This window comes from Numida meleagris, chromosome 3, assembly GCF_002078875.1.
Source record: "Numida meleagris isolate 19003 breed g44 Domestic line chromosome 3, NumMel1.0, whole genome shotgun sequence".
Taxonomy (NCBI): Eukaryota; Metazoa; Chordata; class Aves; order Galliformes; family Numididae; genus Numida; species Numida meleagris.
The window spans coordinates 22,277,321-22,304,742 of record NC_034411.1 but is presented as its reverse complement, the minus strand read 5'-3'; the positions used below and the strand labels follow the sequence as shown (position 1 = coordinate 22,304,742).

Below are 27,422 nucleotides of genomic sequence, written 5' to 3'. Positions count from 1 at the left end.
TTTAATGATAAATAATTTTTGGATTGCAAAAATATCTTTACCACTTTATATTATGCTATTAAAGAAAGTTTTTCTGACATTGTCTCTTGTTAATTCGCTTCCTGCATTAAGTGCAAGTTACGGTATCTATTCTGCTAATGAACAATCAAAATAGAAAACTTTGAAATGCAACAGCCTAAGTATGGGGGAGCAAAAGAGCTGCAGATCCAATACAGACAAATACTGTCTAACTTTAACTGCCTTTACACTACATCCATTACAAAGGCAATTGATTTATCTTACCACTGCATTACAAACCTTCTTCATACCCCACTCCTATCTGGTCACTCTCACCTTATGCTCTGACCATGCAAACAGTTGATTCAGCATTTACCAAAATTAAGGGACTTTAAACAGTTGGTGAAAGAGAAATCAGGACATATTTTGAAGGACAGTGCCTGCAAGATGGCCTTGGGCTGGAATGCACCTGTTGCCCTCTCTGCAGCAGCAGCCACGACCTGGCAGTGTGCTGAGACTAGCTCAACACATCCCAAGCTCATGCACGGTTGCTAAGTAAGTCTGGATAGTCTGACAAATCCATATTCAGCACTCATCCAGCAAGTGTGGAGCAGCACCTTCCCCACTGATCACATTTCTCTGCAGTAGGAGAGCTGCAGGAGGCAAGTACTACATCTCAGCTGGTCATGAAAAGCAGCTCTGTCGCTCATGTTCCCACAGGAAGAACAGGAGTAGCAGGATCAATAACGCACCACTGAGTTATTCTGTGGAAGTACCAATTAGGATTTCTTTGCTGATCACTATGGTACAGGGCCAGCAGCATGAGCTGCCCAGCTGGGAGACAGGGGCTCCACAGCTGTGCCACACAGCTTTTGAAGCAGCCTCTTGGATACGCTTGGTTCTAGGATGCTTTGTGGTGGTAGTAAGACACAACATGGCCTGTGCCACCATGGGCTCACATCTGACTACCTAGAAAGTTTTGTGTCAGTAGGGTTAGACTTGGGTACTAGGGTTACCTTGGATTACCCAGATAGCTGAAAAAGCATCTCAGGTACAGGAGTGTAACTGAAAGTTGCTCCTGACTTCTCCTTATTCCCTTGGCTGCTTTAGTAATATTCCTCAGGGATTGTAAAAGCGTGGATGTTGCTGTATTGCAACTTCTGTTGGCAGAAAGGGGTGACAGGCTGTCATATGGTGCGATCAGAAGGTTAGTCTCAATGGCTTGAAAAGCTGGTGAATAAGACAGCTTCAGGTTGCCCTTAATTGTTTTTTTTTCATCCACCTGGTCTAGTAGAGTCCTTACAATTCTACAAAGTATGCCTTCCTGGACAACTCCATAATGACAATGATTGAGTTTAGAGGATATTACTGACTGGAAAATATGGTGAACTGAGCAATACTCAATATTTTAATGATAAATTTTTGGAGAACGCAGTAAGAACCTCATTAAGATATTGTCAAAATTATGCCTTCATATCACTAAGAAACATGCTGCATACCATGAAAATAACAGAGCAATTAAAAGTTAGACAAACTATCACAAGTTTCTGAAATGTATGACAAATTATAAGCCGCAAGTTTTTCAGACTCCCTTTGTGATTGCATCTGTATTACAGGACGGTTTGGGTGTGAACAACGAAGGTCATTTCTAATCTGTCTTGATTGTCAAGAACAAATTACTGTTTTAAATGCTACTGACAAAGAGTATCACAACATTTTTATGTTAAAGGATAGATCTGTTCCCAAATGACATCCCAAATAAGAGCTTTCATAATTACTTCTGCTTAGACCAGTGAATTTGTCATTGGATTAAATGTGAATCCCTCTTTCATTGATAATCACTGAACACATGTAACCCACTGAACTATCAGACAGAACTTTTTGTCCTACAAGACGTGCTGCTTGAGCAATTTAAAAATGCAGGCGAGGGAAATCAAAGGCTAATAATACGTTTCTAGACTACATCACAGTTATAACAGCAAAGCCAATATCTATTTGTTAGGGCTAAAGCTGTTTCTTCCCTCTGATATTCTTTTGTATCTTACCCCAAGCAGGAGTTTCAGGTACAGTATAAACTATTGTTTCAAGTATATGATGGAAGTCAATGGCAATTTTGTGTTCTTTAATCAAGAAAATAACTGGCTATAAATAACATCTCTCCTGTTACTGCAAAGTGACAGTGAAACCTTGAAAAACAATTAACAAATTGCACATCTTACTTAGAGGAGGAATGCCATATGTCTCACTTCTGCAACCCTGCAAAAAATGCTGGAGTTGACATGATTTATTCAGTTTTTGTACAAAGTAACAATAGCCATCAACTTTGAAGACTGGAGAAACAAATTTATCTGTTCTGGTGGAGCTAGGTATACCTTTTTTAAAAAGTTAATGGTAATGTCCTGAGATTTTTGCATGTTTTAAGAATAAAGAAAAAAAAACTTTTTCAAAAGGGGAACATATTTCTACATTTTCAGGCAAAGAAAATGCTTATAGCAGTTTACAAAGTAAATCATCCATGTTACAAAATGATTCTTGCAAAAATTTTCTTGGATCTGCTGGTGTCATCTGCGTAAATGAACTGCAAATAATCTTGTTGCACCAGTATATTTATTACAGAGCATATGGGAGAAATGAACTAGTGTGAAGTTTATCAGGACAGTGGAAGCAGACTCTCTGGAGCATCAAGATGAAGGTGCAGTATCTTTTGCTGAATTGCAAAAAAAGACCAGGTAGCGTTGAAGCTACATGGCTGTAGGGGATGCATGCTGGGGGAGTTAGAGTAGATGTGAAAGTACAAAGACTTGGAACAAGGTACATGTTGAGCTTTTCACTTTCTGTGTTTGGAGAAGACCCCAGAAGACTGTGACAAAAAGAAGAAACACCTAAGTATACGGGAACAAAACCATATATTATTCAAATCTAAAGCACTATCCTAATCATGTGTCCCGTTTTCACAGTCGTAATGCTGTACTAATTAAAATGGTTTAAGCAGACTTAGCTCCTGATAAAAATCTGGTGTAAACACTACGCAGTCTCACAGCTATCTTAGGAAAGAATAGAGAGACAATATATTTGAACTGTGGATAATTAAGATCTAACTACACAGCAGCTGGAGATCTATACCAAATCCCATACAAAGAGTGTTTGGTGGCATTGAGTGCACTCAGAGTAGTCTACCGCTGTAGGCTTCAGTTGAGGAAGATATTACTGAACTAAATATAAATACAAGTACACTTACACAGGACACTGAGATTCACACCTCATTTTGGAATGTAATAGATGGAAAGAGAACAAAAAATGGAACAAAAAACAAAGTGAGAGCAATAGAGGGAATAATGACTGTGTTGTCAGGCAGGGCTGAGCATAGGTACCCTCTCCACTGATAAAAAACTACGTGAAGAACACTTAGCACATTCACTTGCACAGGGCTTTAATACTGTACATCAATGTCAGGTATCGCATTACTATTTGAAAATCCAAATCCAAACAAGAATTTGGTGTGATAATACACTTTCTTTTGAAGAGGTGGTCATATATAATTTAAAAAAAAAAAAAAAAAAAAAAAACAGTTGCCTGGTGCAAAAATAATACCAAAGAAAGAGGGAGTGATCCATGATCCTCCTCTCATCATATTTCTGTAAATTCTTGTACGGAGCCACAGCCCAACACAAAGCCTTCCTTACCACTTGACTTAGCTGTGGCAATAGTGGGTAGCTATGGCCATAGCATATGACTGGAAAAGTGCCGTATCAAGTTTTGTTTGCAATTGTTTTTTTTCCATGATGTTAAAGCTTACTGGATTTAAAATCAAGAATTTTCACAAGGCCACACCTAATGGTTACTCCACTTCATGTTCAGCAGTCAAACACTTCAATGTCATACTGGAACGGGCAGCACCCTGTAAAGCAGGTTTCCATTAGACACCAAATCACCTATGTAACTCTTTTGAGGCAGGCTTGAAATTCAGGAATGTGGCATAGAATCATAGAATGGCCTGGGTTGAAAAGGACCTCAAAGATCATCTAGACTCAACCCTCCTGCTGAGTGCAGGGTTGCCAACCACTAGATCAGGCTGCCCAGAGCCACGTCCAGCCTGGCCTTGAACACCTCCAGGGACAGGGCGTCCACAACTTCCTTGGGCAACTTGTTCCAGTGTGTCACCACCCTCTGTGTGAAAAAATTCCTCCTAATATCTAACCTAAACCTCCCCTGTCTCAGTTTAAAACCATTCCCCCTTGTCCTATCGATATCCACCCTTGTGAACAATCATTCCCGCTCCTGCTTATACGCTATGGTCCTGTCTGTATCTCCACAGCATGACGCTTATTCAAAGATAACTGGAAGGCTGATCCTCAGTTATGGATACAGGAAAAATAGCAGGTGTCTCATCATGTAGGATAATTTATCACTGTAGGCACTTCTCAGTGTTCATGAATCAAGTCGGGAAATGGTTTTGTTTAAAATGTCTTTATAGCATTTGTCACATTTTAGGTGAGCTACTTGTTCTATGCATGGTCTCAGAATCCTTGGAGGAGGTGTGGAGAGACTTGGCTCAAGAAGACAAAGAGGAAAAGAACCTCATTTGGCTTCTTCTGCAAGAGCTCACAGTTAGGATCTGGTCTGGAGCAGGGATCACAACTTCTTTGCATAACATTAGTAATAACTCTCAAGTTCACTTCTTTTGTATAGGGGGTAGCTATTACAGCTTTCACTGGAGAGCTGAAGAAAGGATCAACCTGATCAATTAAATCATTACATTTGATTGGTCAGAGTTGTAGATTTGCCATTCAACTTTCTCATTGCACAGCTATTCTCTTTCTTCTGTGCAGTGTGCTGAATGGATCGAGTGTTTGGATTTGCAGTCCTATGAGTTAAGCCGTTAGACTTCAAGAAGAACATGAGATCAAGGCTACTGTATCAGGACATCACACGCTTTCAGTAAGAGTTTGTCCTAGAGTCAGCTAATTCTCAGACATATACGCATACACAAACAGGAATGACAGGCACCAATATACAGAGATCTAGACATTAAGGCCACTTGGTTGTGTGGTATGCAGTAAAAGATAGAATCGAGGCTTTGAAGAAAGCACAGAAACTTTGAATTTCCATGGAGCATCCCCTTTCTCCGTGCCACCATGATCCAAAACCAGACAGAGGCATCTCAGTACACTTAATGTAAGCAGGTGTTGCACAGTACATACACGCTAAAGCAGGAATCACACTACACAAACGAGTGGCTGCTCAGCCTCCCTTGTGGACACATATTATGCTTCCCCTATTTATGTAATTAAACACATGAGAAAAATACCAGTTTAAACTAAGTACTGATCTTTTTTTTTTTTTTTACTATAAAAATACTAACAAGCATTTCATTGTTTTCACAGGGAAGACTAGATTCCCAGCCTGTATAAAAGAAGCTATACTGTCTTTAGGATTATTGTCTTCTAAGTGCTGGCTCACCAGCTGTGACAGAATTTTCTACTTTAAAATGCATCAGTGGAGCTATTATGAGGAATCCTCATTCACTATAAGTGATCTTTATCTGTATTAAAACTTTCTATACTTCAGACTAAGTGGGTAAAGGAGGAGAGAAAAAGTAATAAATTTTCTTCTGCTGGGATAAACAAACTAGTGTGGGTGGTTTTGTGTTAAAAATGAGAGAAAAACATTTTTTGTTAATTTTCTATGGCTCATATGAAAATAGCTTCACAAAACCATATAAGCCTATTTTTTAAAAGATTAAAATATTCTAAAAACAAATGTTATTTATTTCACCATTAACTGTACCTTTTTTTTTTTTTATCTACTCAGAATAGGTTTACCTTATAGGGAAAGACTATAAACACTTTAGATACTGAAAAGGTCAGAAATTTTATTTCTTTTAGATTTAAAACTGAATATTTTGGGGCTATTGAGAAAAATAAAAACAACCTATCATAGCAATTCAAGAGGGTCTACTCGAAGTGTGATAAAAAATGATAAAACATTGATCCTATTCCTGGATTAACGAATAAAGTATTTACTCTCCGTTTCAGAACGAACAGCACTTGTTCCATTTACTACATTTTTTTTCCCAAATACTGACATATAACTGGAATGTCTTTCATTGACACAACACTGACATTTTCCAGACTTAGAAAATACTTTGGGAAATAGTTGAAATTCTAATTTTATAAATTCAGACTGTACAATTCTAATTTATTTCTCAGGACACAAGTGATCATAAGTACTTAGTGACCGATGTAGGAAAAACTATATATCTACAATAACACACGAGAGAAAATACTCTCTTACTGAAGATACTTTGAGACAGTTAAGATTTTAGCATCAGCTTCACAGAAGAATCAGTCTTTCATTTTAAGATGAATTGTAATTCAAAATTCATTTTTATAGTTGGCTATAATTGGTTCTATTTATAGTTGGTTATTAATATCTATTACCACTAGCTTACTTTGAGTTCTTGCTGGCGAATGGCTTATCAGAATTTCACCAATTTAACATTCTTTTGGAGAAATACACTTTTCTTTTTATGACATATTAAGTTACTTCTTTACAACGATTGTACAGACATTACATTGCAGCATACATGAAAAACTGCTGATTATTGACAGCAGCAGAAGGCATCTCAAACGATGAATTTGTCAAATCAGTTTACAAGAGAATTTTAAGAATATTTTAAAGAAGCATTCATTACTTTCCCACACAGATCAATTTAGTTTACAGCTAAAATTTACATAAGAATGTATTATGTAAATACACTCAATAATTTTATAGTCTTAGAACTTCTTACTTTACTATGTCTTGCTACTGTACGTATACATTCCCATTACAAGAACTATATCGATTCTCTGTAGCCCAATCCTCCTCAGCGGAAGCATAGGACCCTAAGGCTCAAGGCCATACAGATTTAAATTAACAGAAATAAATTTAGATTAGAAAAGGTTTGGAAACTAAACTTTAAGGTGGTGTCTCTGAAGGGTAATGGAGTTCTCTGGGCTGAACACTTAAGATTCATATTTCTATAGTGATTATAAATGCTTGCAGTTGGCCAAGTCCTCTCAAACTCTGGGTATTAAGGCCTTACCTGATGGGGTCCAATAGGAGAAGAGAAGGAAGAAATCAAAGGGCACATCATCCCTAGAGCATGAGGTTTCAATTCACTCCATTGCATTATTTAAATTATACGTAGCAGATGGGTAAACCTAACAACATATATGAATCCCCAGAGCACTTATGGTCCAGGGCATAAAGACTCATTTGCACAAAAATCTATGAACTAGATAAACCATTTTATGTTAGAGAGAGACAAAGTTTCGTAAGTTGTACAAGGCCAGAGAGATGATTAAAAAATGCAATACGGAGTTTGCCTGTGAAGAAATAGAACATAACAGATTTTCTTACACTGGCATGGAGAAATAACTAATATCAGAACATTCAATGACTTAAATAATTTTTAATAATTAGTATGGGAAAGAACAGTGTTGAGTACTTAAGTGTTTATTCTGGGGAGAACAACTGTTGTCTTTCTTCTCATCAAATATAGCGTACCACCCAATCCACAGATCCACACAAACATTTCAGTCATGTTCAGTGTCCTGGGTTTTCAGTGCTATGAGATGCATGCCAGTCAAGAATCAAGACCCTCTTCCCACAGGGCTTTGTGCAATTGTTTCAGTGAATACAAACAGACTAGAAAGTAGCAACCCGTCATTTTGATAATTCTGAAATCCATCAACAAATGACCCAATATTCTAAAATTAAAATCTTTCACTTATTTTAAGTTTTGTTAAAATATTCCAACAACAGAGTCTTCTATATCAGAGAGAATTCTGAGATACCAGTTTTGAATCTATGTCATGAAAAAAAAATTGGAAAACTTGTCATGTGAAAAGATGAAATACAAGGCCATGGATTGCGTCTTTGAAAACAACCAGCTGCCAGTCCCTGAGAGATTTAAAATGAAGGCTTGAAGCATTCCTTGCTGAAATGTTTGACCTGAGAGAGATCTTCTCTCACATTAGAGCTTACGTTATAAAAGGGAAGAAAGATGAAGCTAATGCTGAATAGGGAAAGAGCAATTATATTTTAAAATTGCTTGTAGAAAGAGATGGTAGGAATCTATTCCACTGGCACAGTTGGGGTGGCATGGAATATGCACACCCCTAAATGTACAAAGGCAATCTTACATCACCACAGAGACAGACCACACTGTTGTAATCACTGCTGTCTCAAGACATAACTTCTGAGCAGGAGCTCTGGTTTCAAATCACTAAACTATGCTTGCTTTGTAAAAATGCAGTGCTCTTTGACATTTCTTTCAGTCTTACAAAATCCCAAATAACACACCTACAATCCCACTGAATTCCCTTTTATTTTAACAAATGTTAACTTCTGGTAGAACTGTTTTTGCCTTCTATCACAATGCTCCAAAGTATTCTGAATTAGTAATTTAATCTCTATCCAGGCTAAAATGGCTTACTGGAGAAATCTCAGCTTAATAAATTATGTATACAAATTCTCTCTTTTATGTAGCATGCACGATCATTTGAGCTATAACATCATTTATGGCTGCAGCAGAATGAACTGAGCAAATACACTGCGGCACCACCCAGTACAAGTAAATATTGGTCACAAAGCTCCTACACATGAAAAGAAACATCTGCCAATACAAGAACACTTACAAATGCTGCCAAGGACCTTTCACCTTTCTACAGAAGGTGCCTCATCCCAAGCGAAAGACGACAAGCAGCTCTCATGCAGGCTTCTTATGGTTCTTCTAACTGGGAACTATGAAGTCCAGGATGGAAACCCAGAAGTGTTTAAGTATTTGTAGGGGGAAAATAGACCTCCATCCAGCCTGCTGCCCTCCAAATCTGTAACAATTATTTTTTGCCTAGTACAGTCTCCAAAAGGATGAATTTGTCACTTGTACTCTGTATCTACGCTATGGTTCCAGTCTGAAATTCCAAGAAGAGAAGAAAAAAAATTAACCTGCTTTAATTTCACAGCATTCTTAGAGTAGGAAGCACACTGAGAAATTTGCTGTCAGCTTCCTTTCAGCTGCAAAACCCTTGAGGCTCAGACAGCCACCTGCAGCCACGGACTGCAGTTTCTGTTTCTTAAGATGCTGGAGCCACAGAAGTAGCAGCTGCCTCTCCCCCTCCTTCCACTTAGATGAAAATTTCAGTGACTGCCAGCAGAAGGAGTTAATTAAAGGTCTCCTTTCTCTTCTCCTTTAGGAAAAATAAGCTTTCTAAGTCTGAGCTCCAGCCAGAGGTAACGAGACAACTAATAACTTTGTGAGAGATTTCAGTCGCCTGAGGAAACTGCACAGGGAGTCACCTGACAGCAGACTGACGGCTTCAGAAAGGAGGATATTCCACTGGTGTCTGTTGAGAAACTGAGGGAAAGGAAACTTTTCTCAGCACAATGACAGCCATAGCATGGCAGGAACAGAGCACTGCAGGTGTCTCCCTCAGCCAGGCAGTCCTCAGACCTGACAGGCAACAACATGCCATAGCTACTAGGAGGGTGTAAGTGGAGCACACAGGTGGAAACATCTTCAAGATCAGTAGGGAAAGCAGTACAAGGAACGGAGTGAGAGACCAGAAAAGGGAAAGGGCTTTTTACTTTGCCTAAATCCAGCACTAGAGTGAGCTAAGGTCAGATTTGGATGCCTTAAACATCTGCATATCTGCCTCTTTCTGTCACAGTCATTAGCAAGCAGATCCAGAGCCCAGTAATTGTGGGGAACGCTGCTCCAGGCTGAAGAGCAGGGGGGAGACCCAGCAGGGGAGAGACCCAGCAGCCAAGGAAGACCGTGAACATGGTGAAACAGCGCTGAAGATCACTAAAGCTAGGCAAAACCTGGCTAAAAATCACCCTGCCATATGCAACAAGACAGCACCAAAGCCAAGTTAAGGCATATTGCACCCTGGAGATGGTGACTCCTCAGAGGAAAACAAACCTGAGAGATCCTACATGGAAAAAAGAAAAAAAAAAACCACAACTGAAGTTGCTTTTCCATTTCTTTGGAATTGGTATGAATATATTTGGAATGAATATATAGAATATAACCGTAGGCTAGCTGAACGCTTTTGGAGTCAGAGATGAAACTGTTTATTGAAATGAAAAGGGCAATTCTGATATTTATGTCCTGAAGGATATGCAGTACATCACCAACATAATTCGCAAAGATACCAGTTCATCTGAATTCTGCAAAACTCCATTTTCAGAAACAGACCAGGAGGAGTGCTAGAAGCAACAAGCCAGGGAGCTATTTCTATACAAGATTCACATTTAAATCAGATTAAATTCCAAACTCTAAAAACCTGCCTTTTCATGTGCATTTTCTCCAGCCTCTAAAGTACCATACCTTCTCTGCATTTCCAAAGCATACGCTATTTACTTTATTTAACATTTGCATTCTGATTGTAATCAGTCTTCTTTCAATAAAAGAATTAACTTTACAGTCTGCTAACGTAGAACCATCAAACTCTCACTTCCACTATCAATCACTGTCACTTTTCTGCTGACTGCAACTCAATTAAAATCCAATTATTTGAATAACTGGATGGAAATTGCTATCATAAAACGTACCTTTTTACTAGGAACATTTTGTGAAGAAAACTGACTGCATGGGAGCTACGATACTGTGGTTTAAAAGTGATTTGTAAGATGGGCTGGGAAAAGCTATGCTAATGAATATGGAGGGAAAGAGCGTCACTTCTGGAACAGACACTTCATTCTAAAATTGGAACTTCTGGCTCAGAGCAAAGCCAAAATCACATGCTTCTGCCAGCCTTACTGTGTGCGTCAAGGAAGTCAATCCTTCTATGCCAAAATGTTGGCAATTTCTACTGATGTTTAAAAAAAAGTACATATTTCTAGATCACCTTACATTACCCATAATGCTATTTTAAATCATGCCAAAGTCAGTGATATAGATGCTTCAGATGATCTCAATATTCATTTCTTTTATTCCTCACATTATTAGGACAGGTAAATAGCTGGGTTTTAAACAGAATGTGTGCCTCAATCTCCTTGCAGCTGTATGTATTTTCCTTGTCCTGCAGGAACTCAAGATCATTTGACAAAGCGGTCTGTAAGGAAATCCTCCGCTATAAATTTGCTTCTTAGTTTTAAATACATTGATTACCAAAGCTTTGATTTAGTTGACCAAAATGGAGATAATACTTACTTCGTTGCACAACACTGAAATGCTAAATTCTCTGATATTGTTAACATACGCAGATAAAAAAAACATTATCACACTATTTTAATTTCAGGAGGCCAACACTAGGTTAAAAAAAAAAAAAAGATACTCTAGGCTTGAAGGCTAATTTTCCACAACAGACTTCAAAGATGAAACTGTTTCTGTTTTTTTTAGGTATAATTATCTAGGACTTACTTGACACCTGGAAGTTACCATGAAGAACAGTTTTTAGGTACAAAAAAATCTCCTGTCAAACATACTTTAGCTAATTTCAAGTATCCTTATATCATAAAATCTTTTAAAACAAGTATAGCTGATCCAACTTACTTTCAGACCGCTGTCTTCTTTGCTGCATCATAATATCATAGCAACTGAATTATACCTACTACAGTCTTAATAAATTTCTACAATGGTGATTCACTGAAGAATTTAAATTCACAGAATTTAAACTGGAATATTAGGTTACGATGATTCACATTTGACAAAATACCTTGAACTGGCACACAGGAAGAAATTAAGACAGAAAAGTATCAAGGATAAGAAAATGGAAGCATTAATTAGATAGACACAGTAATTCCAAAATCTGATTGTTACTAATGGATATAAATCTTGATAGAATCAGCCAAGCTCATATTAATTTCCCATTGTGGTTGCAGTTAATTTTTATTCTACATAATTAGGTTTCATACCTTTTCTTCCATCTTCCTCATAACTTCAGGCAACACACCTAATGTCTTTTTAGCTGCTTTACAAAATAAAGTAGGTAACTCTGTTTCATTAAAAGTGCATAGCAGATTGCAATTACATGGAAATCTGCGCACTTCATAAAGATATGAGACTTTCACATATACACAGTCCAGCTCCCTTTAAAGCTAGCACTGGAATACAACGCGTATGGCCTTTTGACTCCACATGCTAGCCATATCTCTTAGGCAAGGTCTGAAAAAACATCTTTCAAGGGAGGCTGTGAAGAATGTCAGAATTCAAGCCAATTCAGGTTTTCATACAGACAGACCTTAAAAGTGACCATTTATATAGTACGTTAAATCAAAGCTACTTACCCTTTTTCTCAAGTTGTAAGTCAAAATGAGATTTCTGGAGAAGGAGTGTGAAAAGGCTGTATAGAACTCCAACACTTTCTGCAAGGCATCTCTCTTAATCACGTGAAGATCACAGTAGGTCAAAGCCCTTACATTTGCACAGGACTGGGCAAGGGTAGACTCCTTCCAGAAGACATCGCCAAAAACATCTCCTTTGCCTAGAGAAAAGAAGCAGCATTGCTTTCAATAACAGTGCTATTTCTGCCAAAAATAGCGAAGAGCAGACATCTCATTTACGAAGTCACAGTTTTTCCATTTTATACACTCATATAAGATTCTGGCTGGAAAACAAAATCATTTAAATATTCCACTGATAACCTTTTTTACTGCCTTTCCATTAATTACAATGGCCCAGAAAATTTTGTAAAGATAAATCACAATCAAAAAGTGTTTCTAAGGGACAATTCCCCTTTAAATATCAATAAAGATTTTTCTCTTAAAGTCAAGAAAAGCACTTCAGTCTTCATTTATGTTCTCTTCCTACCTCTTTTAAAGAATTTAACTGAGAGAAAATGCCTTTTCGAAATGCCCATTCCCTGACCTGCAAAGGATTTGTTTCTTACAAGTTACTGAGTTTTCTTAATCTGGCTATCACCCACCGCTGTGCCAATAAACTCAGTGCAGTTATAATATAGTATAAATGTTATATAGTATATAACATATACTATAGTGTATATATATAGTATAGTAACAAAACGTTACTATACATCATTATTAAAGTAAGTTGGGTCTATTTTATAAGATCATCAGTGGAAAAGTTCCCCTTTACAAAAGCATGAAAGAGCAGATCTCACATCTCTGAGGTCTCTAGTGCTTTCCAACTGGTAAGAGTCTCAAAAAAAATCTTCCAGTAGCTCTGTGTTGTGCACCCATATAATACAGTAGAGGTTTAAGGTAGCAGTGTTGTCAAAAAGAAGACGAGTACAAGTGAGTTACCATCAAGATAATACTGACAAGAATATCCAGTTGTTATGTATGGGAAGACAGAAAACACACCATTTCCTTATAACCTTCTCACAAATGTTCCTATGTGCCCATCTCTATTAGTCTGGGAACGACCAGTGAAATCCTGACTGAGGAATAAGAACATCTGCACCAATCTGGGCACTAGAACACGTGGCAAATATACTAAAATCTGCCTGAAGAGCAGTCCCCACGGAGGATTTCACTGGTTATATCCTGACTCAGGCTGGGCACAAAGGGGAGTGTTTAGGAGAAAGTTAACAAGCTGCTTTCCAGAGTAATGGCCACTTTTTGTTTTTCTGTTTTCCAACATACATCGCTAACAAGATAAGAATATTCAGATGTTCTCTTGATAATGAGTGACAACACCGTTCTTGCTTTGAATGGTATTTTTCTCTGAAATCTCTGCTGTGTTATATCACCACTGCAGATCTCTTCTAAGACAAAGCAACAACAGAAATACATTCATAACATCTACCAAGTTGTGCTAGGGCTGGTTACTCCCTTGTTTTACAAGTAATAATCTGCCTGTAGTCATTCTTAAAGCCAAATCATCAAGATATGTATTAATTTACTGACTTCACCTTGGCCTTTTTAGGTTTTTTCCCTAAATAAGTAGCAACGCATAGAAGTCTACATGAAAATCAAGAGAAGTATCATGAAGAAAATGGTCAAGAAGCCTTCTAAATATGACCAAGAGCATTCACATCAGCTCTTGAGCTGTACTTCCACCTTTATGTGACCTCTTCCATTAGAGGCCAGGTGTTTTCTCTTTGAGAAGAAGCTACCTCAGCCTGATGACACGCTATACTGTAGCACAATAAGTGGGCTTCACACTGATGTGCTCCCAGTCTTCCACAGATGCCTGCACAGTCCAGCTGCCAGGGACCAGTTTTTCCCTGAATGCTTTAGAAGAGCATACACTGTCTTTCCATTTCAAATGTATATAGACACTGAAACCATCTGTAAACACATTTTTCCCCACAGAGTTAGGCAAAAGCACCATAATCATATCCTTTCTACCGCTGTCCCTTTACAAAGGGCAGCATCAACATCTAGCAATACTACGAAAGTTGCGTATCAGGGAACGTGGTGGTAGCCCAACAGGTCACTGCAGTAAGTAACTTTTCATTTTTAATGACACTGACTTTTCACATTTTCAATTATTTAAGCATACGCTTTTTTCAGCAGATGCCTTAAAAATGGCATACAAAAATAGCTTCCATTCAGTTAAAATAGAACATCATCCGCCAAGCATTTAGACAGAGAAACATACAACATATTCAAAATTGAAATGAAAAGACTTTTACGCACCATAAAAATTGATACGCTTCACTAGGTAAAAATTGATTGTTTGCTTTTGGAATAAATATGCTTTTACTTGGAATATTCCAGGTAATTAGCTAAACAACGGTTTTAATTAACACTCTGGAAACTGTCAAGTATAGAAATGTGCTGTCACTGATGAGCACCAGTCAGAGCGGGTAGTCCAAGCATAAAGGAGACAAATTCCAGCTTGTTTCTAGGGCTATTTCTTAATATCTCCAGAGAAGTTTCCGCATTACAAAAAGACACAATAATTATTCTAGTGCCCCATACCATAGCAGCATGAAATCTAATTAGTACAATGCAACTACATACGTTACGGTGCTGCTCTGTGTACACAGGAAATGAAACACAACACGCAAGTTAGTTAGGTTTTATCCTTTCAAAAATTTAACTGCTTTTCATGTAACACGTGAAGACACAATTGTGTCCTTCGCCCATGCCAGCAGCCCCAGTTTCCTCCTGTCATTTGCAGCTCTCCCAGAACTCTGCTCTGCAAGAAGGGCACTGCCAGGTGGTTCCCACTTGCAGCAAGAAGCACACAAGCAAGGTACGTCTGCTGGACGCACACTTACATGTAACACATGGATTAAAAACTGAGTCAGATTGCAGAAGCCTCACATTTTAAGAAATAAAGCAGGCAAAAGCAAGAAGCTGTACTATTTTCAATTAGTAACAGTTTCCTTGAAGTTAACAGCTAACTACCAGAGCTCTAGATAAAATCAATCCCATATAATGGTCAAATTTCCAAAGAAAGGCAGACATATGAGTATCGCACTGCTTTACTTCTATAAAACTCATTTTTCAAATGATGCATACTTGATGTCCCTTTGTTTACATGTTCTCCATAAAGTAAGAACAATCACTCAGAAAAAGGGAATTTAAGAAAGAAGCTGTTTTATCAAGAACACCAGCAATTGGAAAGAAGAGTAAAGTAACACTTTCAAACTCGTCAAAATGCGTTTGGCAAAGTCTAAGGCATCATTAGAAAACCTGAGTCAAAAGCCTCCTTTTCTATATAACACCAAGTTTCATACATCTCACTTTGAAGAAAGATTAAAAAGCCAGAGAAATGCAGATGGTCATTTGTTTGTCAGTACTTTGCATTTCTCATTGCCCTCTCACAGAATTCCAGGCATTTGCCAGGAACACTCCCTATCAATCACTCTTAAAGTGGATGATCTAAACTTTCACCATTAATCATTTATTTTCCCTGCTGGTCTTGTGGGCTGAGGACCTTTCTCACTCTCAGCGCAGCACGCACTGGAAAACCAAATAGTTTTCTGCCTTTTATATTTGCTTGTTTAATTGTAATAACAAGTCCTCAAACTCCGATATATTTAAACTCTGAAGAATTATTTCATATAACCAGCACCTTCTGTTTCCATGCTTATTCTTTATCAATCTCTTCCTCCATATTGACGTTCATCTTAAAGTGAAATTAGGATTTCTCTGTTACCGCTGCAAATTCAGCCAGAGTCAGGCAAAGGATCCGCATCTACTCTGTCTCCTAAAAGCAGCACTCAGAATGAAGATCTAGAAATTGCAGCTTATTTGAGTGTTCTGCTGATTCTGCTCAGGAACAGAACTGTGCTCACACTTTATGAGCCATACTGCCATGATGTGCCTACTAGAACAGCACTTCGTTTTTTCTGTACTGCAACAGGAAGTACTGGAGAGCTCACAAACAGAAGATTCACACTATCCATAACACATAATGTGGAAGATCCTGACTGGCAAAATGCTTAGATCATCTTCTGGTTCTAGACGTCTCAGTGTCATGGTACAGTTTTAGTGTGATGCAGGTAATAGGTGCTAGGTAAGGAGAAGAGGCCAGGGATTTGTACATTAAAAGTCTTCCAAGTCAGCATGGACTTTCATGGCATTCACATCCATCCAAGGATTTTCAGCACATCAGCCAAAGCCTTTATCTCAGAATCACACTCAACTCAATAGTAATAGTTGTTACAGCAGCTGATATCAGCCTGACTGAGGCCTCCTCCAGATTTACCTTCATCAGCATGTTTAAACAGTAGAAGAATTGTGATCTGACATAGTCTCAGCAAACACAACACAAGCCAGAAGAACTAAATACTGCTCAGTGCAGAACCAAGTTTATCTTGGAAGTCTGGTGTCAGCAAATACTGTTATCTGTGATGCTGATCAGACATCCACTGCAGCTGCAGCACCTGCACAAGCAGATCCCCAGCACTGCTCCCCAGAGCGCATCACAGCAAAAATAAATTTTCCTATGGATGGTGCATTGTTTTAGGCAAAGAATAACTGCCAGCCAGAAGAACCAGAGCTACAGTTTGGCATCAAGGTGGAACATGCAGTTTTTGTCCCAGTGTTGTGTCCCCATAACCTGCGCAATCCAACAGCCACTGCACAGTCTGTAGCTTGGCGCTCCAACACACTAGAGGTGATGCATGGAAGTGATCTGCTACTTTAGATTTTCTTAAGACTTCTTGAGTTCAAACCAAGACATGTCATAGTAATTGAACAACCAACTGCAAGGCTGAGAATGTACTATTTTCCATTAACCAGAGGCTTTTAATCATTCTTTTCCTCCACAAGGCAGGAGGAAAAAAAAAAAGCCTGAGTAGCAGTCCCACTGAAACCAAAAGAACTGTTACAGTGATAAAAAACAAAACTGCACTTGCAGTGATTCACCAGCTGCACGAATGGAAGCACAGTGTATCTGTTCATGCTTTAAAACACAGATTGGCATCAGTTTTGCAGTTAGCTTGCTATACAACTGAATCATATTTTTTCTATTGAAGAGCATTACCGTACAAGAAAAAATGAAAGTGTTTATTTCAAAGGACTGGATGAGAAGCAACAACATGAATTAGTTACAGCTACGATTTCTATTGTTATTATTGTGTTTATTTGTTTCTGTGAATAGAGCATGGATTATATGTCAATATTTGATTTAATGTGATAAGAAGAACAGCTTTAAAATGTTAGCTGGGCTCTACAAGTCTTCCTCACTAAAAGCCAGGAAGATGCATCAGAATCATTTACCCTTACTTGCTTTTTAATAGTTAACATAAAAAGTTATAATAAAGACATGACAAGTTTCTACCAAACTCAGAAAACATGGAAGTTGCCAGCTCAAATAACGAGTCACAAATGTATTTGAATTTGTTTGCATTTGCTAAGTAATGGGGAAAAATACAGCTCAGTATGTGCCATCACTGCATGAACAGTGTTACTTCAACCTATGTGAGGTTCATATCACAGCATCCTTGCAGTTCTTTTCCAATAACTTAGAAACAGGCCTCATGTTATAGCTGTTGCTTGAAGATTAGGTTAAAGCCCTTACATTTTAAAATCTTTTTTTTCTTTTCATTTTCAGACAAAAGCTTTCAAAAGATTTTAAAGAATTGGATTTCGCCCTCTAGAATAAATGTTTTGAAATGTACCTCAGAAAAAAAAATATTTTGAAACTTGTAGACAATGAAGGAAAACATGCAAGTGCTCCATGAATATTGGTAGGTTTTTTCATTGTTTTCTCTTCACACCTCTCTTCAGAGAGAGGTATACAAACACATACAATTGCAGTAGGCAAGCCTTCCAAATCCACCCTGGGATATCAAGGAACATGCTGGAGTCTCATCCCCACCATATCTCAATGTTGGCTGCCAGTAAGCCACTGCTGCCAGGAACCTGCAAGGCATTACTGTCTTCAAAAGGAGCTTTCTTTCACACATGGTGGTGTTAGACTATCTAAAAGTAGCAGGCATGCTATATGAAGTTGCATTAATTTGCAACAATAAATCGCTAAGCCATAGAAAAAGTAATATAATTTGCAGGGCCAAGTTTACCACTGAAGCTTTTACGCATAGTGAGTCCCCTTCTCCCCACGTATTCCAGCAGATCATTTATCAAGTGTTTTATAAATCATAAATCTGTGTTTCCAATGCATGCACAGCTCCATCATTTATAGATACTAGAGCACAATGGCTTTTTCATAATAACTCCTACTTTTAATGCTCTACTGGAAACTAGACACTGAACAGGCAGTGTCTGGCAGAAGCCTCAAAATAATCAACTCCTGATGTCAACCCATACTTTCTCTTCTGAATAGCTTGAGTACAGGAATAAGGGATTCTCTCTCCAAAATCATTATTTGGAATGAACCTATACTTCACAACAAAATGTTTCCATGTTGCTTCTATATCTCCCATGAAATTAAAATTTTCCATTAATGTAGATCTCTTTTATGCCATAATTAAATGGTGTATATTAAAAAATTTTAGTATCATCTTCACTTCCAGTTCGTTTCCTAATAGCGTGCTTGGGCTGGCATTGAGGAAATCAGACTTATACAATTGTTCTTTCAGTTGATGTTCGCTGAATCATTTCATAGAAACATGCAACTTGTCCAATCTGCCTATGTATGTCAACCTGAATGAACCAGCTTTAAACAATACAAAGAGCACAACAGAACTACTGAAGATAAAGCTGGATTTTAATTTCAATCACTCCTTTCCAAAGAAAACCCCTGTTCACATCACAGTGTCATTCAATAGCACAAATAATGCAGTGATGTAAGATACCATGTTTGAAAATATTAAGGCAAACCTAATACCATCCATAATCCAGCATCTACCTCTCAAATCTAAAAGCACAGCAGCCTGGTATTTTTGACAGAAAGCAAAGTTTACCTATATTTAAAACTCAAGTAAAAAATAAAGAATTAAGGAATATTTTTCAAAGACTTGGTATTAAATATTAACAGGCCTCAAGGCACACAAATTCTGAATTGTACATAAAGCAGTGTAGTTTAGGGAAACATGAGTTAGCTCAGGTATTGGGACAGTGAAAAGATAGCAGTTCAAGCTCAGTGCAGTTAACATCCAACATCTTCAAGCCTGCTGAGAAGCAATTTCCATGTGATTGCACGAAAGATGCAACACTTCTCCACTGAGAAGGCCTAAGACAGACAGTACTTCTGCACCACAGTTTTCCCTCTAAAAAACCTCATCCCTCTGGTGCAGTTGCCCTTAAAAATTGCTCTGTCCTATCAGGATGAAATCTGCCCTACCAAAAACTCAATGAAGCCCCATCTGAATGAAATACTTATGGCTAGATGAGTAAGCTAAAACAATTGTGAGGAAAACAAACAATTGTTCTTATAATGCTCCTTTAAGACTGCAATTAGATAAGATTAAATCAGCAGGAATTTCTCCACTCAAAGTAAATGGAGCATTTAATATCCTGCTAAAATAAAACATAGCACATCAAGCTTCCTACAATATCATGTTAAAACCACAGTCTGCAGTCACATCAATGCTATAGTTTTGTAAATAACAATAAAAGATCTGTATTAGAAACATTCAATTTTCACTTCCTCCAGCTCACGTGTGATCTTAAAAGCAAATATATGGGCATCATATGCAGCCTGGCCCCTCAATCCAATAAAAAAAGTGAGATAGATTAGATATATCCTGCTTCCCCCTAACAGTGATAAATAATGCAGTCAGGTCTAGCCTAAAAATTCTTGACAGAGTTACTGCATACGTTATTCTCATGATTATGTACTATCTACATTTTACTGTTTTCCTTTGGCTTTGATGACAGCAAAAGGAATAACAATTGTAAACTGTCCTTGCAGAGGGCAATGATTTTCCTAGCTCACAATAAATTATTGCCTTAATTTCCCTTCCTATCTCACTTACGTTACCTGCCAGCTGAAAGTGAAATCATACTCCATGTGCAGAAATATTAGCACGTGGCCTCCTCCACTTGGACTGAAAGAGAAATGCCATTTCTTGACAAGCGTACCAGGAGTAGAGGTGAACGCCTATGCTGTATACACCTGCAGGCAGCTGTGGTCCTACCTCTGCTTGCTTTCATGCAGGGTTCTGCAGCAAGTGTTAAAGATGGGCATAAGGAACCATCACTTTCTTGGGACGGCAGAGTAAACCCAATATTTTTGCCCTTCCATCTTCTGTCTACATTCTGACATAGGATTCAACTCTTTTAAGCAGATGCCTTACGTAGTGTGTACAGCACTGGAACAATACTGTTTCCAACTCACTGCAGTCTAAGCCATGGCAGTCAGCATTCAGCCATTTTAACCACTCTGCCCTATTTCAGTAATTACCATTTTTTCAACTATGAAAAGGTGAAATTGCTGGAGTAGTTGGTAAAAGGCTACAGGGCAGACAAGTACTACAGGGTTCAAAATTCAGAGATGTACGTTAGAGGACAGAGACAGCACATTTAAGTGTAAAAGAGAGATCAACAATCTGAATGGTTTCCATTAAGTCCTACTGGTTTAAAAACAGAAAAGAAAAAAAAAGGGAATGAGAAGCATACAAAATTGTTCAAATTCTTGCCTCCTTAGGCAGTCCAGTCTGCCTCAATCTGGTGCAATTCTGGGTAGAACCAAACTAGGCACAAGACTCAGTAGTGCAAAAATCTCCTCAGCCATGATCAATCTCAGCTGAACCCAGTGACACGGAAGAAGGCTATCTTATCTTATTCTCCATTCAAGTGCTGGGTCCATTTTACATATGAAAAGATTATATATAGTACATGGCTGATTCCATCAATTATAAACCGTCATTCACAAACTGAATGCATTTTACCAGCACACGTATCAGGCAAATGTTTTTACACTATTTCTGAGGCCACTGTCAGTTATAGGTCAGCCAACTCTGTGGCCATACCATAGAAACCTGTAGGCATTCATTTGTGCTACTGTACAATAGCATACTCAGAACAAGTCAGCCAGGAACCAAGTCACAGGACAATGCACAAAGAGAACAATCATTTTCTTATTGAAGCGTGATGCTGGATTAAAAAAATCTATTATGAAGCTTACTCTTTTTCAGGTCATCTTATGACTTTTGGATACTATGATAGTCATTGGACTGTAGATCAGCACACCACTAAAGCTATTCACAATTCTCCAACCTGCTCATGTGACTAGGATTCTCTACTTTTATTCAGGACAAACAAGGAAGGATCCTATCTACATGTCTGAAACCTGAGATATTTTATGATCAACCTCTTGTGAAAAAACAAGCATATGCATAAAGCTCTCTACTGGCTTTTGACATCTTACATCATTTCCACAAATATTAATAGCTGGTCACAGCTTATATCCCACAGTATGGGATATAAGTCATTAATACTTTTTTGCTAAACCAAAAGTCTATTGAAAAGCTTATTCTTTTGAAAGTTCTTAGCTCAAATAAGGATAGCAAAAACATAATAAATGCAAAACAGCTGGGATGCAAGTTTGGGATAAACTGCTCTGCTCTTGGGATAAACTGTTTTGGGGGGTGGGGAATTTGTTTCTCTTTTCAAACTAAACCTTCTAGCAAATGTTATTACTTTTATCTGTTGGTCAGCTTTGAGGACCACAGTAGTTTTCAAGGCTTTAATTTCAATTGTTAAACAAAGGCTTAAGGGCTCCTAGCCTAATCAAATCTGAAAGACATCCATATGCACAGATGATCCTTCGCAGGGATCAACAAGACTACTTCAGCAACTTTGAACAATTCACACAGTGAAGATTTGCTGCGCAGTCAGGCCCTCTGGGAGTAATTAGTTGACAAATATTGCAGCAGTCTGAAAATTTAAGGACAAGACACTGCTTTAAAGAATAATAGTCTGTCATCCTAATTTCAAGGTTCACCTTCTCTCAGTTTCATAGAATCCTTAGAGTTGGAAGGGACCTTTAAAGATCATCTAGTCCAACTCCTCTGCAATGAACAGGGATATCCACAGCTCAATCAGGTTGCTCAGAGCCTGGTCCAGCCTCACCTTGAATGTCTCCAGGGACAGGACATCCACCTCCTCTTTGGGTAACCTCTTCCAGTGCCTCACCAGCCTCACAGTAAATGACGTTTTCCTTATATATAACCTAAATCTACCCTCTTTAAACTTGGAACCATTTCCCCTTGTTCTGTTACAACAGATCCTGATAAAGAGTCTGTCTCCTTCTTATCTGTAGCCCTCCTTTAGATACTTGAAAGGCCGCTACCAGGTCACCTCAGAGCCTTCTATTCTCCAGGCTGAAGAGCCCCCCCGTCCTTGTAGGAGAGGTGTTACATCCCTCGTTTCAGTCTTTTACTGAAATGCATTCTCAAATTTCAAAGATTTCAATTTTAAACAGAATTGGTTGGATTCACCCTCAGTCCAAGAATGCATTGCTTCCTTCAGTTTCACTAGAAAAGAGGGATTTTCAGTTCAGTCTTGGAATACAATCTCTAACTTAGAATTGATTACTTTCTGCTAAGATAATTCTTAGCATCTTGATCTTAACATTCTTGATCATTCAGATATTTTTATATCAACACAATATAATTTCTTTTCTAACAAGGCTTTCTATCCTCTCCTTCACCATGTTTCCAGAAAATACAAGAAGTTAACTTTGCTACTATGCCATGATTTTTTTTATTTTACAATTTTTATTACATTTTCAATGCACACATGCAATTAGAAATATAACACAAGAACTAGTAGTTCCTTTAGCAATGGTGAGGAGAGATAAGAAGGGCCACAGACTAAAAGGCTGAAGCCTCAGAAGTACCCTGTCAGCCTCAGCAGTGGCATAACATCTACTCAGTCTGACATCCAGCAGTTTCTTGCTTACTGCAGTTATAAAACACAATCTGTATTCTCATGCTCTACTAAGGAAACGCAGTCCTTCATAATGTAAAAAATACAAAAAGTGCACTGAAAGAGAGTTCAGGTCCTCCAGCCTCCCTAAATTAAGAAACAACTAGCGAGGCTAGCTTAATTCACGCTCCTCTTACAATCCCCTTTCCCCTGTTTATCTTAAACACAGCTGTAGCCAGATCTTATGATCCCTGTCTGAGATCATAAGATGTCAGGGGGAAACTTTTTAAGATATTCATTATATTAAAATCCAGCAGATCTCTCCTGAGGATGAGCAAATTTTAGCTTTTTAAGGGCCTGTGACAAAGTTAGGTTTTTAGATGGCCAGTGGCTCACCCTGAAGGTTATGACCCAAAGCAGAGAAACGAGTGCTGCCAACTGAAGTGCATATACATTCCGGATTGCTTTTTAGCAGTGACAAAATAACCCATTTTCCCTAACCACATGTGGATAAATGGGTAAGTTTTTAAGCAACCGTGGTTCCAAGAGATAAGTCGGTCTCCAATGGATAAAGCAGCATCAGTCCAAATGGGTAAGGCTTAGAAAAGTTAAAAGCAAAGTCAGGTAGAAAACAGTCTCTTAAAGGAAGTCCTGGATGACCTACGGTTCACTCAGTTCTCTTCAAGGCAGGGACCGCATTATTTGTCTTTGTCTTCCATAAAGTGCTGAGCATATCTCAGAGCTTTTTCCTAAGTGATAACAATGGTATATACAGAAGAGAAGCAATCTACAGAAAACTGAACTGTATTTCATCCAGGCTGCTTCCTGCTAGCCAATCTCCACTTCTACATAATTCCCATCCTAATTGAAAAATTACCATAAAAAAGCACAGTGATACAGTGGCTTGTCTTGCTGTCTTGCTTGTCTTTACTATTTGTTTTAGAATGAATCACAAATAAATCATAAGTAAATCAACTTTCCTAAAGGCAAATTTCTATATTTATGGGGGATAGTTTTTTTTTTTTTTTTTGACACATCAAGTCCAAAGATTGTGGTACATTAACGCTAGTAATTTCTTTATTTCAATAGAAATTTTGGATACAATTCAGAAATGTGTCTCATTCAACAAATCAAACTTCATACAACATTTCTTTTAACTTTTACTACAAGTGCTATGGTCACTTCTTTTTTTTGAAATTTATTCATGTTGTGTTGTCTCTAAGTCAGATTAACAGGGAATGTAATATTAGGTGATCCAAAACAAAGAGTAAATTTTTTCCACTTCTGACCCATGTGCAAGTCCTTCTAAATCAGTACTCCCATTAATCCAGGTCAATCTAAGTCAGCTCCTTGTTGTAAGAATGCAAGCCTGAACTGAGAATCTACTTTTTGCATGAGTCAATGCAGGTGCACAAAATACGCTCCAAACTCCAAGGCTACATGATACACTTTTGTATGCCTGTCTGCAAGGCTAAACGATTCCAGAACTTGAAAATTTTTCATATGAATTGGATACTTTAAGGATCAAGTGTAGATTGCCTTTGGTTTACGTAATGTTGTTCTGCAGTCACACAGAGTAATTTAGAGATGCAATTTATTCCTCTGTTGTGCAGAAGATACAGGCTACACTGCAAATTGCAAAGCCTGCTTTATTCAGTGACAGCCAAACCTGAGCAAATAATTCACTTCAAATAACTTATGCACTGTATTTTTTTCAAGAATGTCTGTGAGGAGATTATAGGCACCCTGTAATATCTGTTAACTGAAATTACCCTACAGAATTCTTCACATGGTTACGTGCTACATGCCACATGTTCTGAGCCGTGCTTAGTTGTGATTGGTAAACAAAACTTATGGAATAAGCTGTTATGAGTGAATGACCAGCGACAATCATGTTTCTCGTACAGTGTAGACTACTTTTTTTCCTTGTAGTGCCTTGTTTTATCTGCTGTGCTTTTATCAAATGTTTGGCAAGTTTAGCTGAAAATGAAATTAAAAAAAAAATCATTGCTGTTCTACTGATAAGACAACTGCAAAGATGTTAGGCAGGAAATCTTGGCCTATCTCCTGCAGCATCTTCAGTAATGTGGTTGCTACATTACACAATGCTGAAGGAGTACCAGTCCTACTGATTTAGAATAGGGAAAAACTTCAGTTAACCATTTTCATCAGGATGGAGGAACTTTCAATAGATGATTTCACAACCTGATTCCAGGAGAAAAATAAACAGTTATCCCACTACTTTTCACCTTTTTTAGTTTCTTGTATAGCACAAAATATCATGGACTTGATTCTTCAGGACATGAAATTCACGCTGTGCTATATATGCAATCCTGTTCAGAAGGAGAGGAAAACTGAACTCTGAATACTATTAGCCATCTCATTTTCCAGTAGACATTCCTCTTAGAGTTGAGTGTATGTGTTTAGAATAATTAGGCTTACCAAGTTCTTTACCAGGTTCCTATGAGTGACAGGTACTGGATAAAGCCACCATGAGAACTTACTTTATCACAAAAGGGCCTGACAGAATCAAAGGATAAGTATTACCTTTTCAATGCTTCAGCCACCCCACCATTTATCTACATCTTTTGAATTATCACACTCTTTTCTCCTAGCTTTGCTTCAGACTGTTGTTCACAGCACTATCAGCTACTTTTTAGTGCCTCCAACCTAAAGCTGTCACTCCAAGTTAACATAACTCAGCTATGAATTTTTATATTACTTTGACTTATTGAGATAAATAGTTTCAACAAACAATCTAAAGTAAAGCTAACTGAAAAGTGTTCAGAAAAACTATATTTTTAACAGGAGGGTGGAAGGGAGGCAGGTAGGAAGGCCAGATGCTTTAAAAATAAGTTTTCTGAAGTCCTAAATATAATTCCTCATGAAAGGAGATATGGCAAGATAGGAAGAACACCAACAGGAACCTCTCAGTGCTTCCACTGATGAGAAGAGAGTTGAAGCAATCTGCACATGAGATAACTGCCCTTCCCATTCACCTATGCGGAACAGGAAGAAGCCAATGACTTCATGCAATGCTTCTGCATGATACTATGCGAGTATTTTTTTCCTATTCGCTTTCCATTTTTCCAGACAATAAACATCTAACATCATATAGCTGCCTATTTCATTAAAATACATCACACTGGGCTGTGACAAAGCTAACCTGACTGGAGCTTTTGTAAAGAATGACTTAAGTGCTTGAGTCGAAGAGGCTAGAAAAACACTCAGTACATTTATACTTGCACACAATGTGTGTATCAGCTATGAAACTCACCCAAAATAGCAACAACCTCGTCATCCTGGATTACTTCCAAAGACCCTGAAACCACAAAGCAAAGGCTGTCGACGCTCTCACCAGCGTGGTAGATCAGGTCTCCCGGGGCACAGTGCACTGTCTGAAATTCCATTGCAAGTGCCCGAAGGCACCCATCACTTGCCAGCCTAAAGGCTGGGTGCTCTTTGAAAACTTTGCGGTTCAGATGCACACAAATATCTGCTCTCATGTCCTTAGGGCATATCTGCAAAACCTGAAAAGGAAATCAGGCATTCAGTTCATCTGCATGGCTTGAATATGACACATGATTATCCATTCCTGTTTCATCCCTTAAAACATAGGTTTAAAGAATTGTTTCCTCCTAAGATTCCTAATCTCAGTTCATACTCTTATTTCTACATTATATTACGTACCCATAAGCCACAATACTCAGTCTACTTTATAATACCTGAAGGAAAATTTTTTCATCGTAGCAACATGCTCTGCTGGATATTGCACTACCATGATAAGGCATCGAGTTTTTAAGACAAAAAAAATAACAGCACAGCAGTACAGAAAGTGGTGGAGAAAAGACTGCTGAAGGATTGTTTCTAGTAGGTAGGTCACTATTTTGATAGGCATATTATATGAGAAAACTGCACAAATTATATTTTCCAAGTGAGAGAAATGTTGTACAGAGCAAAGTATAATCTCATAACCATCAAAAAAGGAAAAAAAGAGAAATTTTATTAGAAGTTTCATTAGGTCAATATTGAGACTTGCAAGTATTTATAAGTCACCCCCTCAGCAGCAGTAACAGATTTTTTGTTCAAATAGAAGGGATTTTGACAGTATGTGTTGGGCAACTTGATGTTCCAAATACAACATTCCTCACAGCTATTGATGATGTGTCCTCTTAAGTACATAAATCAATGCTTAGCACTGCAACACCAGTTAGGACTATTTCTGAAAATTTTTAATG

General features: G+C 38.0%; 1 protein-coding gene across 1 annotated transcript in view; it reads right to left on the bottom strand.

Annotated features, from left to right (window-relative positions):
* KCNH1 (potassium voltage-gated channel subfamily H member 1) overlaps positions 1–27,422 on the bottom strand; it is a 182,140-nt gene that overhangs the window by 67,430 nt on the left and 87,288 nt on the right. The window contains exons 9-10 of the mRNA XM_021393204.1: positions 26,462–26,714; positions 12,274–12,470 (exon numbers count right to left, since the gene is read on the bottom strand). Of these exons, the coding sequence (XP_021248879.1) occupies positions 12,274–12,470; positions 26,462–26,714 (450 nt within the window). The remainder of the gene's footprint in view (positions 1–12,273; positions 12,471–26,461; positions 26,715–27,422) is intronic.